This window comes from Salvelinus sp. IW2-2015, linkage group LG20, assembly GCF_002910315.2.
Source record: "Salvelinus sp. IW2-2015 linkage group LG20, ASM291031v2, whole genome shotgun sequence".
In the NCBI taxonomy this organism is placed as follows: domain Eukaryota; kingdom Metazoa; phylum Chordata; class Actinopteri; order Salmoniformes; family Salmonidae; genus Salvelinus; species Salvelinus sp. IW2-2015.
In genome coordinates this window covers 75,813,334-75,828,331 of record NC_036860.1, presented here as the reverse complement: position 1 = coordinate 75,828,331, position 14,998 = coordinate 75,813,334, and the positions used below count along the sequence as shown (strand labels likewise).

The window sequence follows — 14,998 nt, the reverse complement described above, 5'->3', positions numbered from 1 at the left end:
GACCGTTCTGTCTTACTTTCACCCCTGTTTGTATCAACTTAAACCATTTTATTCCTTATGCCATGGCCTACACTGATTTCATTTATATTCTCTCCACTGAGTTCATACATGAAAAACACTGATAGAATCAATGGATAGGTGCCAATTTTGGCATCAAAGACTTATACATTTTTAAATAAATGAACCAGTTCTGATTACATTCCTGACCTCCTGACACAGTTAAATGAAACTCAGACCAAAATACCTTGGCTGGCTGCAAGTGCTGTCTGCAGGTCTTGGCATCTCATTATCAGATGTGGTTTGCCTGAGTAGATCGCCTCACTGTAAAAGGACAGATTCCGGAAAACCCAGAGGGAGAGAAGGAGCACAGGGAGGAGTAATATGGAGAGCTGTTTCTCCCAAGTTTGGTGTGATGGACTGGAAGCTACGCAAACCCTGCTGCTTTGAAATACCTGTTTATGTTGGCTCCTGGTCTCACAAGCCCTCTCCCAGACTGTGAGTGAGCAGAACATTCAGAAAAGGAGAAAGCGCAAAGTGAGAGGGGGGCTACAGACCCACCATAGAATTTCTGGTATTAGGGGGATGCGTTTGTGCCAATAGGGAAATACAAGGAAGCGGAGAATCAGTGTTTCTCCATGCAGGAATGTCCCATGTACATTTTACATTTTCTTCCTGTTGTTTTTTAACTCTAATCTTCATTGTTAGGTTTTATTACAACGGGTAGGCTTTCAAAGGAAAGTGGAGAGGAATGTTATCCCTCTGTTACAAGATGAGAAAGGAAAAGGGAGGAGGGATAAWAGCTCTGATGAATATCATACTTCAATGGCTCTTTTACTATAGTTACAGTTTGTTGTAAGATCATTTGTATTTTTCAGGTAGCCAAGCACCTGTCACAAGATCATTCATCATGCAGAACTGACAGTTACAAGACATTAACCTGAGTGTCTGCAGATGTTAGGATGCAGTCAAATCCAACACATTTACAATGCATTTGGGAAGTATTAAGACCCCTTCACTGCGTTGTTTTCGCTTTGTCATTATTGTGTGTAGTGGAAAAATAATAATTTAATCCATTTTAGAATAAGGCTGAAATGTAACAAAATGTGGAAAAAGGGAAGGGGTCTGAATACTTTCCGAATGCACTGTATAACCTTTGACCTCTTCAGTTGGCCCAGAAGTATGACCCCCAGAAGGAGGAGGAGCTGAGGCTGTGGATCCAGGACGTAACAGGCAAGAAGATCGCTGATCCTTTCATGGAGAACCTAAAGGATGGGGTCATCTTGTGCGAGTGAGTGAGCGATACTCTCCTCAGTACTGTGGCCYTYCAGAATGTCATGRAGAATGGCAGAGCATATTGTGTGTRWTATCACCATATMACTTTKTTTTGCTTCCAATATCYRTCAGTCTCATTCYTTTCCCCACTGTTAATGATGACTGGGCCACTCAAAGTCAGAACAGTATTTTGACTGTTGTTCTGTGCTTTCTCTTTCCTTGTGTGTAGACTTATCAACACACTTCAGCCAGGATCTGTGAGAAAGATTAACACTTCCCCTCAAAACTGGCATCAGGTAAGCTTGTTCTGAGACAGAATAATTGTTTTTGTATTATTATATAACATCATGCCCATCATGACATGCAGTAGGCTGTAGTTAGTATAAATACTTTGCTTAGTATTGAGCAGCAATAAGCATGCCAAGAGTCAGTAGTTTTTTCCACTCCATACTTTTCATCCACTGAACTCGCTGAAATATGTAACCAGATAGGTAGTCTTTTGCTTGGCATAGTGTTTATTTATTTACATTCCAAGCTGCAGCTACGTTGTTTAATGAGGCACATCTCAGCGTGCGTCTTCAGATCTCTTTATATAAGACTCAAAAAGAAAACAGCACTTTTAAGTGTTTGTTGAGGCACTTCCAAGAATCATCCATGACATACAATGTTACTAAGAATCAATGCACTCACGTGTGGTGGTCCCTTTGTCAGGAATAAAAGAGAAAAAGATTATCCAGCTGGTGAGTAGGGCTTTAAAGAAAACCCCACACAGCTGATCATTCTGAAGTCCTGAGTCTCAAATACAATGACTATTTAAAGAAACATGACAATATCAAAATAACAAATAACTCAGTAACTGGTGTCCTCTTTGTTTGTAATCTTGCTTTTACCTCAGTGGACCATTTGCTCTTGGCTAATTATTTTTCCTTTTCATTGCCTAGCTGGAAAACATTGGCAATTTTGTCCGAGCCATCACAGTTTATGGTATGAAACCATACGATCTGTTTGAGGCCAACGACCTGTTTGAGAATACCAACTACACCCAGGTCCAGAGCACGCTCATCACCCTGGCTGGAATTGTGAGTGGAAACCCATAGAGGAATCTCAGTACATTGTACAGTACTGTATGTAGAAAGTATTGTCAGTGGATTGTAAGAAACCTACTTCTACTTCACGTGAGGATCCATAATCTGTTTTTCTAACCTTCCCCTCTTTCACCAGGCCCAGTCCAAAGGTTTCCACTCCAAGCATGACATGGGAGTGAAGTATGCAACAGCACACCAGCGCCGTTTTGCCCCAGACATGCTGAAGGAAGGGCGCAATGTCATCGGCCTGCAGGTCAGAACAGTCTTTGTATCATATACACCTTATACACGAAGATATCACTGTTATTACATGTGTAATATAAGTAGTAGTAGCAGCATGTTATAACATACCTTCATTTGTTTTTAGTTTGGCCGATAGGATTGTTTTAATGGTATTATAGTTCAGGCATAACCAGTGCACTACCTTTGCCTGCCTGTCCAGATGGGTACCAACAAACTTGCCAGCCAGAAGGGCATGACATCTTATGGCACGCGGCGTCACCTGTACGACCCGAGGGGGGGAATGGAGAACCCTCTGGACCAATCCACCATCAGCCTCCAGATGGGCACCAATAAGGGTGCCAACCAGGTGGGGCGCCATTTGATGTCACAAATAGATATTCTCTGGTAGAGATAGAATTGACTAACATTCTGCACATCTTGGGAGTTTTCCCTCTCTGCCTATCATGAAAGCAATTAATATGATATAAAATATTACACTTTGTAGCCTATATCTAATCCTCCCCTGCTTTTCTTCTTCTCTCCCTCTCTCAGTCTGGCATGACGGCCCCTGGCACCAGGAGACACATCTATGACAAGAGTCTGGGCTTGGAGGAATGCGACACCTCCACCGTCTCACTGCAGATGGGCACCAACAAGATGGCGTCCCAACAGGGCATGACCACATACGGCCTCCCTCGGCAGGTCTACGACAACAAGTACTGCTCCAACCCTGATGAATTCGTCAACAACGGAGAGAGGGCTGAGTTTGACGGTACTATGTACTATGACTAAAGAGAACAGAATAACCCCAGTCCCCTCCTCTCAAGAACCCCTCTCCACCAGCAAGACCACCCAAACTGTTATTTACTGTTTTCATTATTCTCATCCCTTGCTGTTTTTTTTGTGATCAACCATTCAAATAATTTTTGTCCTTTGAGGGGATTTATGCCTGGTTCAATCTCTTTGACCTTGTTATTTTAAATCACTTTAATGTAGTGGCCCACACCCCTCTCTCCCTTTGCAATGGAGATTTTTCTATTCAAATACGATGAAAATAAATACTAAGAAATACTAATAATGTCAAGAGACCTATTCCTTAATCAATCTTAATGTTATGTCTTTTTTATTTATAGATCTTRTATAGTTTATAAAAATTCTGATTTTCAGTTGTAGATCCCCCATCCAGCTTAAACATTGAGAATAAAGGGAAAAGTTCCTTGAATGGAAAYAAGTGACCGACATGTTGCTGTTAACCTTTAACCCCTGAGGAACAGGAGTCGGCTCTGGGATTCAATCCCTCTGGATGACTCGGGGCCCACAGAATCAGACTGAGTCTTCCAGGACACAGGGACATGGACTAAAAACTTTGATCAGATGTATTCCTTATGACTTTGCCTGTGTATGCACCTCTGCACTGCTCTGACATCCCTGCTCTAGCTCACAGGACTGCCAACCAGCCATTTTATACCACAGATGGAATATTTTTTCTAGTATTCTTTAAATCATTACAGTATCAGTAGTAGGGTTCTCAAACCTGATACTTGAATTAATGTAAGCCCCTAAAGGCATCGTGAAAAGCCAATAGATTTGAATATTTTTAGTGTTATAAGCAGTATTCAACACGTCTCGCATACTTCATTAGTGGTAAACAATGCAGATTCAATTTTAGCCATTGTGCCAGCTATGTTAATGTGGATGTCATATAGGCCAGTTTGCATGAGACAAGTTATAATCCCCCTATAGTCTCCATGGCACACAGCTTTAATATATTGCTGCGCTATTTGCACTTTTCATCACCTTGTTGAATATGTACATGGATAGAATTGCTTATGACTAGAAGGCAGACAAGCCAGGTCGTTGAGAGCCATAACATCTGCACGTTGTTATACACGAGATAATGGTCTAATTAACTTCCACTTAGTCATAGCTCAATACAGCAGACCCTGTATCACTAACTACTACATGATATGGGGTACCCACCGCAGATCTTGAATGTAATGTGATTTTGAGCACTGCAAGATGTGTGTCATTCTGTGMATTCATTAATCACCTTGTACCAGCAGTCGCAAATGAATAACATAAGTCTGTAACATATTTATGCTCGGGATAATGTAGCCTAACACAGCTGCTAATGGTTTAAACATTAAACTGTGCATGCTTGACCAAACCTTTGAAAAGCAGGCTTGTTTGCTTGCTAAGAGGTTTGTTCAAGATCATGTGTTGCACCTGGAACGTTCCACAGAACACATCTCTATGCCTTGCATGCTCATGTACAAAGCATGAATTGGTTATGCCTTGTCTACAGACTGCTTACAGGAAGGAAAACGATGTGATTTTTAAAATTTGGGTGAACTATCCATTTAAGCTAAATTTGAAAGGTATTGATATCGGTTACTGGGCAGTATTGTAATATGTTTTTAAATAGGAGGTAMTGGAGATAAAGCTACATAAAATATTGAGTACCTCCTGAGGTTCTGACCTCTGGAATTTATAGTGATGATTTGTCAAACTTTTGAAGGCTTAATACTTTAAAGGGAACGTTGTTTGATGCTGAGCTCATAATCTGAATGCCATGTTGCATTTCCCCCCCTACATTAGTGTGCCATCTAGTGTTTTGAAATCCCTTTAACATTTGGAAAAAAAACAGACTACATTCCACAGACTTAAGGTAAAAGTAATATGTACCACAAGAGGTGTCTTTTATTAAAGCACCAAACTTATTCTGTATAGTCACATGTCTAATAGCTATATACGGAGTCAGTTGTGTATTAAGAAAATATTTTTAGTTTAGAATGAGAGCCAACCGTGCCTAGCCAAAATACAATTGGCAATATTACCCTCTGATCTAAAACATGTCAATGTTGTTCAGACTATCAATTGTTCAGTATTCTGAAAATCTTCTATTTATTTGGCTTTCACTTACAATGAAATTAGCTGCAATACAATAAAACACATCAAAATTACAATTCAATTTGGGTTGTGAGTGAAAAACWTGCCACCAAGTTTGTTCTAGATATTTTAACCATTTCAGCAGTATGTGACAGATGCAGTTAGGTGTGAATTACATTGATGTGTTTATTGATCAAGTCCTTTCCGTACAAAAAAAACTTAATTGAAATAAAAATCATGACATAAAAACAACAGGATCACCCCTTTTTWAAATTTTTACAAATGAAATCTACTTGCTCCATTAAAGGGGGACATGGCAGCTTGGGAAAGTCTAAAGACATATCCACCAACAGGCTTGCCTGTAAAACATAACAAATGATGAGGTGGTTTGAAACTTCGTGGGATTCTCTAAGATCAGGAKCATTGGGACATTTCATTGCCCTACCCCCATCCCACCCTGCCACAGAGGGAGAACAGGAAGTGTATCTTTCTTCATATCAAATCCATTAGTGTGTAGACACTGAAGATTTCACAGATGTGTTATCTGTCTTCGTTTGTTCTCCACATTCACTACTTGACAAAGCCCTGGCCCAGCCAGAGATATGTGACCCATCATAGGGAATGAGGGGTGAGGTCAGACAGGAATAGAGTCAGGGGGACCACTGCTACTGATTGGCTGCTTCGCAAGCATCTATCCAATCACTATAAACATCCACTGGTTCTGAAAGATCTGGAGACAAATGTCAAGGAAAAGTTCATTTGGGAGGTACAGTTGTAAAGACATAGCATTTATTWAWWWWWWWWWACAAATGCACAAGCCATTCTGTGAGCTATATGGTGTATAGATAAGTGAATATAGTGATCCAATCAAAGAATTGAAAGGATACAAGTAATGGGAGTCTGGAATTCTTCCAAGCAGACGGTGCACGATATTATTCCTGTGTTTCGAGTGCGTTCCCTGAAAAGAGAAAAGAAAATGTGCATTTGGATAGGGTGTTAGGATATGTATCAACATGTAATCAGTGATCATATGTTACAGCCAGACCATATACTGTTCCAACACAACCAAGTGAACTTACATTTTGACATCACAGGACTTCTCGTGGTTACAAAAGGGACAGGTGAATTGGGTGTCCAAGTTACCCGTCAGTTTCTTTTTGGGAGGTGGCTTCCTCTTTGATTTTCGGCGTCCCATTCTCGATGTATGAATCTGTAAAATATAATAGCTACATTTTTCTGAGTTTACAAAACAAGTTCTGTTGACGGTCAAATTCAATATAATAATTAGGTCAATCGTGTTAGCTAGCATATATTATATCTACTGTATGGTGCTGATATTCATATGATTTGGGGAAAAAAATCATATGCTGCGTTCATCTCGTAATCTCGGAAAATACTACTTGTAAACTAGGAACAACGAGATGTGTGGGTTCATGTGCTTTGAACTCGTTAAGAATGCCGATTGCTGGTTAATGGCAAACAAGCTGTGTGAACGAAAAAGTACAGCTTTCATACTCATAGACATATTAGTGTTAAAATAACACTTTTATAAATCATGTTTTGTTGTTGAATTTAACTGCTGAAATTGCTTGTTATCGAGGTATTGGCCTTAGTAGTTGATGTCAGAGACAGAGTTCATCATATGGTCCAGCAAATTGGAGCACAGGGATAACAGACAAGTTTCCCATTAGTAATTACGAGTTGGAGGTGCGTTGAAATTTACTTTCCCCAGTCCTATGCCCCGATTTGCAAATTTACGAGATGTTATAAATGCATAAATATTCTGCCGCTATAAACCATCTGCTAGTACGCATGTGCGAGCTAATACTTGACTCTTGTGTAAACAATTTTCCACAAATTCAAATTATATTTTCGCTAATTTAAAAAAGTCAGATGTCGATGATTAATGCRACTATTTTCTTGTCGGAGCCATGTTCACACTACACAAACGTGTAGTAGCTAACGTTAGTTCCCCGCCATCGCGCATGGACTTTTTTTTTTTTAGCTTGCAGCTATAATATAGGAGCTCAACAATACTTCCTTTTATACAAAACGTCCTGCAAATTCTACAAGTCCATTTCCAACAATATCTTTAATTGCATGAACCSTTTATTTTGGGATGATTTCTGAAGAGGTAGCTAGATAGTATTAGCTAGTAACGTTAGAGCGCGAGGAAAACAAAGTTAGCTTGTGTTAGCTAGCTAACTAACGCTGGCGTTGTAAAATGCTAGCTATGCACAKTTTTTTTTATTTATTAGGAGAATCACACATGTAATTTAAAATCGTGCTGGATGTATAATTTNTTGAAAGGATACAAGTAATGGGAGTCTGGAATTCTTCCAAGCAGACGGTGCACGATATTATTCCTGTGTTTCGAGTGCGTTCCCTGAAAAGAGAAAAGAAAATGTGCATTTGGATAGGGTGTTAGGATATGTATCAACATGTAATCAGTGATCATATGTTACAGCCAGACCATATACTGTTCCAACACAACCAAGTGAACTTACATTTTGACATCACAGGACTTCTCGTGGTTACAAAAGGGACAGGTGAATTGGGTGTCCAAGTTACCCGTCAGTTTCTTTTTGGGAGGTGGCTTCCTCTTTGATTTTCGGCGTCCCATTCTCGATGTATGAATCTGTAAAATATAATAGCTACATTTTTCTGAGTTTACAAAACAAGTTCTGTTGACGGTCAAATTCAATATAATAATTAGGTCAATCGTGTTAGCTAGCATATATTATATCTACTGTATGGTGCTGATATTCATATGATTTGGGGAAAAAAATCATATGCTGCGTTCATCTCGTAATCTCGGAAAATACTACTTGTAAACTAGGAACAACGAGATGTGTGGGTTCATGTGCTTTGAACTCGTTAAGAATGCCGATTGCTGGTTAATGGCAAACAAGCTGTGTGAACGAAAAAGTACAGCTTTCATACTCATAGACATATTAGTGTTAAAATAACACTTTTATAAATCATGTTTTGTTGTTGAATTTAACTGCTGAAATTGCTTGTTATCGAGGTATTGGCCTTAGTAGTTGATGTCAGAGACAGAGTTCATCATATGGTCCAGCAAATTGGAGCACAGGGATAACAGACAAGTTTCCCATTAGTAATTACGAGTTGGAGGTGCGTTGAAATTTACTTTCCCCAGTCCTATGCCCCGATTTGCAAATTTACGAGATGTTATAAATGCATAAATATTCTGCCGCTATAAACCATCTGCTAGTACGCATGTGCGAGCTAATACTTGACTCTTGTGTAAACAATTTTCCACAAATTCAAATTATATTTTCGCTAATTTAAAAAAGTCAGATGTCGATGATTAATGCCACTATTTTCTTGTCGGAGCCATGTTCACACTACACAAACGTGTAGTAGCTAACGTTAGTTCCCCGCCATCGCGCATGGACTTTTTTTTAGCTTGCAGCTATAATATAGGAGCTCAACAATACTTCCTTTTATACAAAACGTCCTGCAAATTCTACAAGTCCATTTCCAACAATATCTTTAATTGCATGAACCCTTTATTTTGGGATGATTTCTGAAGAGGTAGCTAGATAGTATTAGCTAGTAACGTTAGAGCGCGAGGAAAACAAAGTTAGCTTGTGTTAGCTAGCTAACTAACGCTGGCGTTGTAAAATGCTAGCTATAGGAGAATCACACATGTAATTTAAAATCGTGCTGGATGTATAATTTAGTTGTTTGCATGTTAGCCATATAATAAAGCACGCTGGATTAAGCATTTTCTTACCAGATAAATGACCCAAGTAATGACGCTAACAAATAGAAATTGTATCCGGAAATTATTCTGAACTCTTTCATCTGATTGGAAGATTAAGGCGCTTTTTAGGGTTGTCATTGGTCAAACAAATTATCAACCCGCCTCTCAGAATTTATAAACCTCTTTGATACATTCCCCAAAATATATACATTGATTATGTAGTCTACCACAGGAGGCTGCTGATGGTAGGACGACTCATAATAATGTCTGGAATGGAATAAATGGAATGGTATCAAACACATGGAAATAATGTATTGATGAGTTTGATTACCATTTAATTTATTCTGTTCCAGCCATTACTATGAGCCCGTCCTCCCCAATGAAGGTGCCACCAACCTCCTGTGTTTAATAGTCTACAGTACATAATTATTGATAAAAAAAACTGCCTTTTATGGGAATTATTGATAAAGAAATGTGTTGAATGCACAAAGCTCAAACAAAAAATAATTGTCTGTGTAGACCAAATTTGATTTTATTTGGCTGTCATAAAGAAGACAATGCGAGACAAGGTAGGGCAAAAGGTAGAGGATTCCAGCTATGAACTTTATTTCCTTCTGCAACAGAGACAAAATTAAGAATTAACTTCTAATGTGGTTTACCCTTATAACATATACATAAAATTAAGTGTGCTTATTAATTAGATGATGACATGAATTACTGTTGTCAGTAATAGATGAGAAACAGCAAAGCAGGATATTAGTGTGCTTTCATTTACCTGGCAGACACATTGATTTCCTCTTTGATCTTTGGTGTCATTCCTTTGGCACATGTTCCACTTTGCCCTTCATCTGAATCTGAATTGGCTGGCATAACCCTCTGTCCTATTCGTTCAGTTCGGCCTAGTATGCGATGCAGGAGACCATGCACACAGCAATAAAAACTGATCTCAGCAAACAGAAAAATACACTTTGTATTTCAATGCAAATGCTGCATCTTTTGTAGATCAACAGCAAGTTAATTACCAGATATCTTACCTGTTTTATTGGGAGCCTTGCCTTTCGATATTGTTATAGTCTGAAGCTTATTCTGTAACTCAGAAACATCTGATCTAGGGGAGAACACTTGTTATAGGGATGCATCATCATAATTCCTTTAGTAATAGCAGTCTGTCAGATTGCTTGCCATGCTCGTCTACTCTAACCTCACCCCAGAACTTTCACCTTGCATTTGACCTGAGCATGTCCTGAGGCCTCTGCAGTTTGAGAGCGTCGTCCTTCATCTGATAGCTGTCAATCATCCTCTCCAAGCACTGAAAATGGAGACAGATAGACACATATTCCAGAACATGTCACATAACATTAGATACGCTTCAGCAGTCCAAATCATTATAGCCCAAGTACAGTTCAGAAGATTGTTTCAAGTGTAAAGTTTGTATCATTTGTTTGATGAGTGAAATCATTCAGGTCAAAGTGATTTGGGGGAGAGAAATGTGAGCTCTGAAATACCATATCTTTGCAGTACTTCTCTGTCAATCTGCGCATTGTTTCATCTCTTAGTTTTTCTAAAAAGGAAAGGAAAACTTGAGTAAGGTTTTAAAAAACCCTCCATTAGAACAACATCATGGAAGAGGGTCTTGTTCTGAAAAACATAAAATCAAACTTGCTAAGCAGGCCATGAATGTTGTGGACTTCCTCCCTTAGCTCAGCAATCTGCTCCCACAGGACTCTTCGACTGAAGAAACAGACAACATACACAGAAAAAAATGGAGAGGGAAATACATGTTATTACTGCATTAGCCCACTGAGCTAAAGTCTACTTATCATCATGCAAGTGTAGTTCACCAAAGTATCCCCACCACACCACACTTCAGACTGCCTTATCCAGATCTACCTGTGGTAGAGTTCCTGAGAGATGTGGTTGATGGCAGCCTGCCTCTGGATGTCTGAGGGGTGAGTGCTGGAGCAGGAGGCTTGGAGAGTAGGACAGGAGCAGGGAGAGTGGGACAGGAGGCTGCGCAGGTAGTGGAGCTCAGTGTAGACCTCACAGCGTAGGCCCTCAAAACGCTCCTCAAGGTGCTGGGCGGCAACATGTGCGGCCAAATGGTTCACCTCGGCTGGAGGAACAAGGACAGTTTATGTCATCTTTAAGTCGTTGTTATGACAGTGCTATTTAGCCCTTATGACAAAGGGTTCAACTCAAGTAAACAGTAATAATAATAATCAGGGAATCAAGAGTCAGGTGTGGTTCAGGCGTGATTGTGTTGTGTCCTCCCTTACATTGAAGGACTGCCATGGTATTGAGATTCTGGGTTCTCTCCGCCTCATGCATGAATAGAGTTTTGCACAGGGAATCAATAGTCTACAAAACAACAAATATTAATTGAAACAATATCCCCTGAATAAAACAGTAACCAAAACAAGCCACCAAAGAAAACAGTAGACAATCGTGAATATGGGAAAAATACTACATTCTACAGGAAGCAGTTAGTCACCTTGGCTTGTGTTTCAACCTCTGACCTAATTTTTTCCACAACATCTCGGAGAGACTCCTGAGATTCACCTACTGCTACTAGAAGACAACTCAAGAAACTCAGTGAACAATGACCATGCAGTATTACACCAGGCATTGTCAAGTTATGTTAGTTTCTGATGATCACATTGACACAATAACACTTACACACCTTCAGCAGGAAGGGGCGGTGGTTCACACTGAAACAACAATCGACATTGTATTAAAAATCATTCTAACAAACTATTTTGGTACTGTATGACATTGAGTGCCAAATGTGTTTTCAACTCACCAACGCCCTCTTGTCGTCCATGTCAACTGACATGAGCTAAGTAAATTGTAAGTGGGTGGATAAAAACGGTGTCACAATGACAAGGCGGGGCCGTAAAAATCGATACGTTCTATCTCACTGATGATTGGTTCGTGGGTTATAACTCAACGTAATATTCATTCTGTGATAATGTGATTTGTAGATATTGCTTGGTGGGCGTGGTTAATGGAAATTGACGTTTGAGAGAGGAAGTGTTGTTCTAGTGTTCGATCAACGGGAGTTGCGAAGAGTGTTTCCCTTCAGTCAACATACCACATCCAGGTAGTTATTTTTCAGTTGAGTTTTTAAGGAAAAAATAAGACAAACAAGTGAAAAGCCACTTTTCCTCTCTTTGGAATGCACTGCAACACTACATGCGCGCAGTTGTGTAACTCACCTAACGTTAGCTACGAATTACTATGTTAGCTGACTAACGTCAGATGAGTTGTGCTAGCGATATTTGTAGTTTATCTGACAAATGCCATTCCACTTATGGTTTCCAATTCCCAAAATGTGATATTGAATTAAGTATTTAATCCTCAATTAACAGTATATCATTTTTCGAATTTTTGTTTGTTAGATAGCTAGCTATCCAACTTTGAAGTATTAGTCTTAGTAAACTGGTCAGAACTCTTATCTCTCGAAGCCACTATCACTTGCATGCTAATCAAGCTTGCACGTGTAGACGGACCACTTTCCAGTCCTCAAATTATGCTGTTTGAAGGGGCTTCCAAAGGTCTTTGTTGAATTAGAGTGCTTTTGAGTGGGGATGTGTTTTTTGGTTTTATGTCCCCAATGCTGTAATGGAACTTAATKATTTATCTGGGTTGRTTGCTAACATTTATCTGGGACTTTTTCTCTTTTTGTCCCCCAGATTAATACCATGGTCACAGAAGGGGAGCCTACAGATTTGGTGAAAGTGCTGCACCTGCTGGTGCTGTCCTTTGCATGGGGAATGCAGTTGTGGGTCTCCTTTATAGCAGGTGATYATAGGGGATGAGCAGAGGAAATCTGTTAGATTGTAGGGTTTTGCAAACACTCGAAGTGGCATATCAAAAGAAACCAAGATTAAGAACTTGAGGCACAGTATTTGTCTCCCCATTTCTCTCACTTACATTATCCCTTTTTCCCACCCACAGGTGTTGCACTGGTGAAGCAGGTAACACGGCACACCTTTGGGCTGGTGCAAAGCAAGCTGTTCCCTGTCTATTTCTATTGCCTACTGGSCAGTAACTTTGTCAGCCTTGCTGTGTATGCAGTCTACCACCCCAGAGAGRTGCTGGATTGGCACGAAAGCCTGCAGGTCATATCACATTCTATTTTGTAATTTAGGGCAGGATTCAATCTGTACTGCTGAAGCGTTACAGATTGCACAATCGACATGTAAAGATTATTTCCGATTTAGATAATGGTTGTATCTACATTATAGACGTCACCTATGTCATCGACAATTCTGAAWAAAAAWTGTTCTTCCCCTATAGATGGCTCTGTACTTTGTGGCAGTCATCATGGCAGGTCTAAACGCACAGTGGTTTGGCCCGTCTGCCACAGAGGTCATGTTCAAGCTGCGGGAAGTGGAGCAGGAGCATGGTCTGGGGAACCAAATAGGGATAGGGAGCCAGAGGGAAGCCTACGCCAAACTCAGGGASCAGGACCCCAAGTACAAGGCCTARAAGAGCACCTTTGGCCACTATCATGGCCTGTCCAACCTATGCAACCTGATTGGGTTTATCTGCACAACCACCAACATAGTGTACACAGCTCTCAATTTACACACCATTTAGAGATTGTGTATATGTAGCGTTTGGTGACAGGTTTTCACATTGTCTTTCAATGAGGGGATGTATGTATCAAGTGTCTCAGAGTAGGAATGCTGATGTAGGATTTTTTTACTTTAAATCACAATAAATAAGATTCCATAGGTTTCTGATCTGAACAATCAGATCAGCTCTGGAATAAAAATCTGAAAAGATCTGATGTGATTGGTCAAGACCAATTAGTGGGAAAAAAATATCAGAATTGGCTACTTGTGTAAACACAGCTTTAGGCATATTACATATGGGRCTGATCTTAGTTCAGCACTCCTAATGAGACGCTTGATGCATTCGGCTCCCGAACATAACGCTTAACCATATTTTTAAAATGTGCCTTTTTAATCTAATTGTTTCACCTGTCAATAGAAAACATAGCACACAATGTCAAAAGATTTCAACGTATTTTTGGTCTTTCCCTTGTCAAACCGGGAAAGGATGAATGTAATAAAATAAAATAWAAAAWAATAATAACGTTAGTGATCCTCTTTTGATTTCCCTACAATTATTGTTCATTTTACATTGATGTACTTGAAGGGTAGAGCTGAAGTATAATGTTCAGTGATCCTGATAATGTTTCAAAACGGAGGTTTAACACTTACACAGAACTTGTAGATACATTTTTTGTTGTTGTTGAAAAGCACAAMATTCTGGACTGTTATGAAATGGGACATTGTATTGCTTGTGACTTCCACTAGAGGGTAATGTCTGCAAAAAAACCTTTTTACAATCATTAGGTGGATATTTTTTAACAACATAACATTTAGCGCAGGGTTGTTGCACAGAATTATGTACTGTGAATAAATTACAATTATGGAAATTCCTACAAATAATGAATTCAATAGCACCAATAATATTGTTAAGTCATCTTTGATGTTGAAACAAGAAAAAAATAGATCAGTTTTAGTTGTTACCCTTGATGGAAGCAGGAAATGCACTCCTACAGTTTGAGCATTTTCTTTGGAAAATCAGGTGCAATACAGGGTCAATAACATGCAACATATTGAGACCAGACCACACAGTTGGTGCCCACCTCTTGAATAGACTGGTTCTAACTTCATTATTGTGATGTACATCATGTTAAAAAAAAAAATAATAACAGCTTTGAATAAATGGACCGACCAGTGCTTTACTGGCAAGCCTGGGAGGAGAGGGATGTCTTAATAAAGTT

At 39.5% G+C, this 14,998-nt stretch overlaps 3 protein-coding genes and 1 pseudogene across 5 annotated transcripts in view; 2 read left to right on the top strand and 2 right to left on the bottom strand.

Moving 5' to 3' along the window:
* Positions 1-4,811, top strand: part of LOC111981809 (calponin-1) — a 9,412-nt gene extending 4,601 nt beyond the window's left edge. Inside the window, exons 2-7 of the mRNA XM_024013255.2 lie at positions 1,167-1,288; positions 1,502-1,568; positions 2,214-2,351; positions 2,494-2,610; positions 2,800-2,946; positions 3,132-4,811. Coding sequence (XP_023869023.1) covers positions 1,167-1,288; positions 1,502-1,568; positions 2,214-2,351; positions 2,494-2,610; positions 2,800-2,946; positions 3,132-3,371 — 831 coding nt within the window. The 3' untranslated portion in view covers positions 3,372-4,811. The remainder of the gene's footprint in view (positions 1-1,166; positions 1,289-1,501; positions 1,569-2,213; positions 2,352-2,493; positions 2,611-2,799; positions 2,947-3,131) is intronic.
* A 431-nt stretch (positions 4,812-5,242) lies between these two features.
* Positions 5,243-7,734, bottom strand: LOC111981813 (transcription elongation factor 1 homolog). The gene is made up of 3 exons (XM_024013259.2): positions 6,548-7,734; positions 6,356-6,426; positions 5,243-6,198 (listed from the first exon to the last, which is right to left on the bottom strand). Exons 1-3 carry the CDS (start codon positions 6,775-6,777, stop codon positions 6,134-6,136), a joined length of 366 nt encoding a protein of 121 aa, XP_023869027.2. The 5' UTR covers positions 6,778-7,734; the 3' UTR covers positions 5,243-6,133.
* A 1,971-nt stretch (positions 7,735-9,705) lies between these two features.
* On the bottom strand, positions 9,706-12,052 carry LOC111981810 (uncharacterized). 3 transcript variants are annotated; one of them, XM_024013256.2, is made up of 11 exons: positions 11,999-12,052; positions 11,879-11,906; positions 11,690-11,766; positions 11,475-11,556; positions 11,089-11,311; positions 10,862-10,929; positions 10,704-10,759; positions 10,419-10,507; positions 10,233-10,306; positions 9,974-10,097; positions 9,706-9,812 (listed from the first exon to the last, which is right to left on the bottom strand). In XM_024013256.2, exons 1-11 carry the CDS (start codon positions 12,029-12,031, stop codon positions 9,803-9,805), a joined length of 864 nt encoding a protein of 287 aa, XP_023869024.1. In that variant the 5' UTR covers positions 12,032-12,052; the 3' UTR covers positions 9,706-9,802. The 3 variants fall into 3 exon arrangements, 2 of the variants coding, with proteins under 2 accessions (XP_023869024.1, XP_023869025.1); XM_024013257.2 differs by having other exon boundaries at positions 9,706-9,809; XR_002879629.2 differs by lacking the exon at positions 9,706-9,812 and having other exon boundaries at positions 10,067-10,097; positions 10,233-10,301.
* A 136-nt stretch (positions 12,053-12,188) lies between these two features.
* Positions 12,189-14,306, top strand: LOC111981812 (transmembrane protein 205-like; annotated as a pseudogene).
* Positions 14,307-14,998: the final 692 nt, after the last annotated feature.

Coding starts and splice junctions, on each gene's coding strand:
- LOC111981813 (XM_024013259.2), bottom strand. CDS start 6,777: ATGCTAGCTAACACGATTGACCTAATTATTATATTGAATTTGACCGTC. Junction 6,427..6,547: donor AAGTCCTGTGATGTCAAAAT/GTAAGTTCACTT, acceptor TTCTCTTTTCAG/GGAACGCACTCGAAACACAG. Junction 6,199..6,355: donor ATTCCAGACTCCCATTACTT/GTATCCTTTCAA, acceptor ATTTGTCTCCAG/ATCTTTCAGAACCAGTGGAT.
- LOC111981810 (XM_024013256.2), bottom strand. CDS start 12,031: ATGTCAGTTGACATGGACGACAAGAGGGCGTTG. Junction 10,307..10,418: donor ATGCTCAGGTCAAATGCAAG/GTGAAAGTTCTG, acceptor GTTCTCCCCTAG/ATCAGATGTTTCTGAGTTAC. Junction 10,098..10,232: donor CAAGGCTCCCAATAAAACAG/GTAAGATATCTG, acceptor ATCGCATACTAG/GCCGAACTGAACGAATAGGA.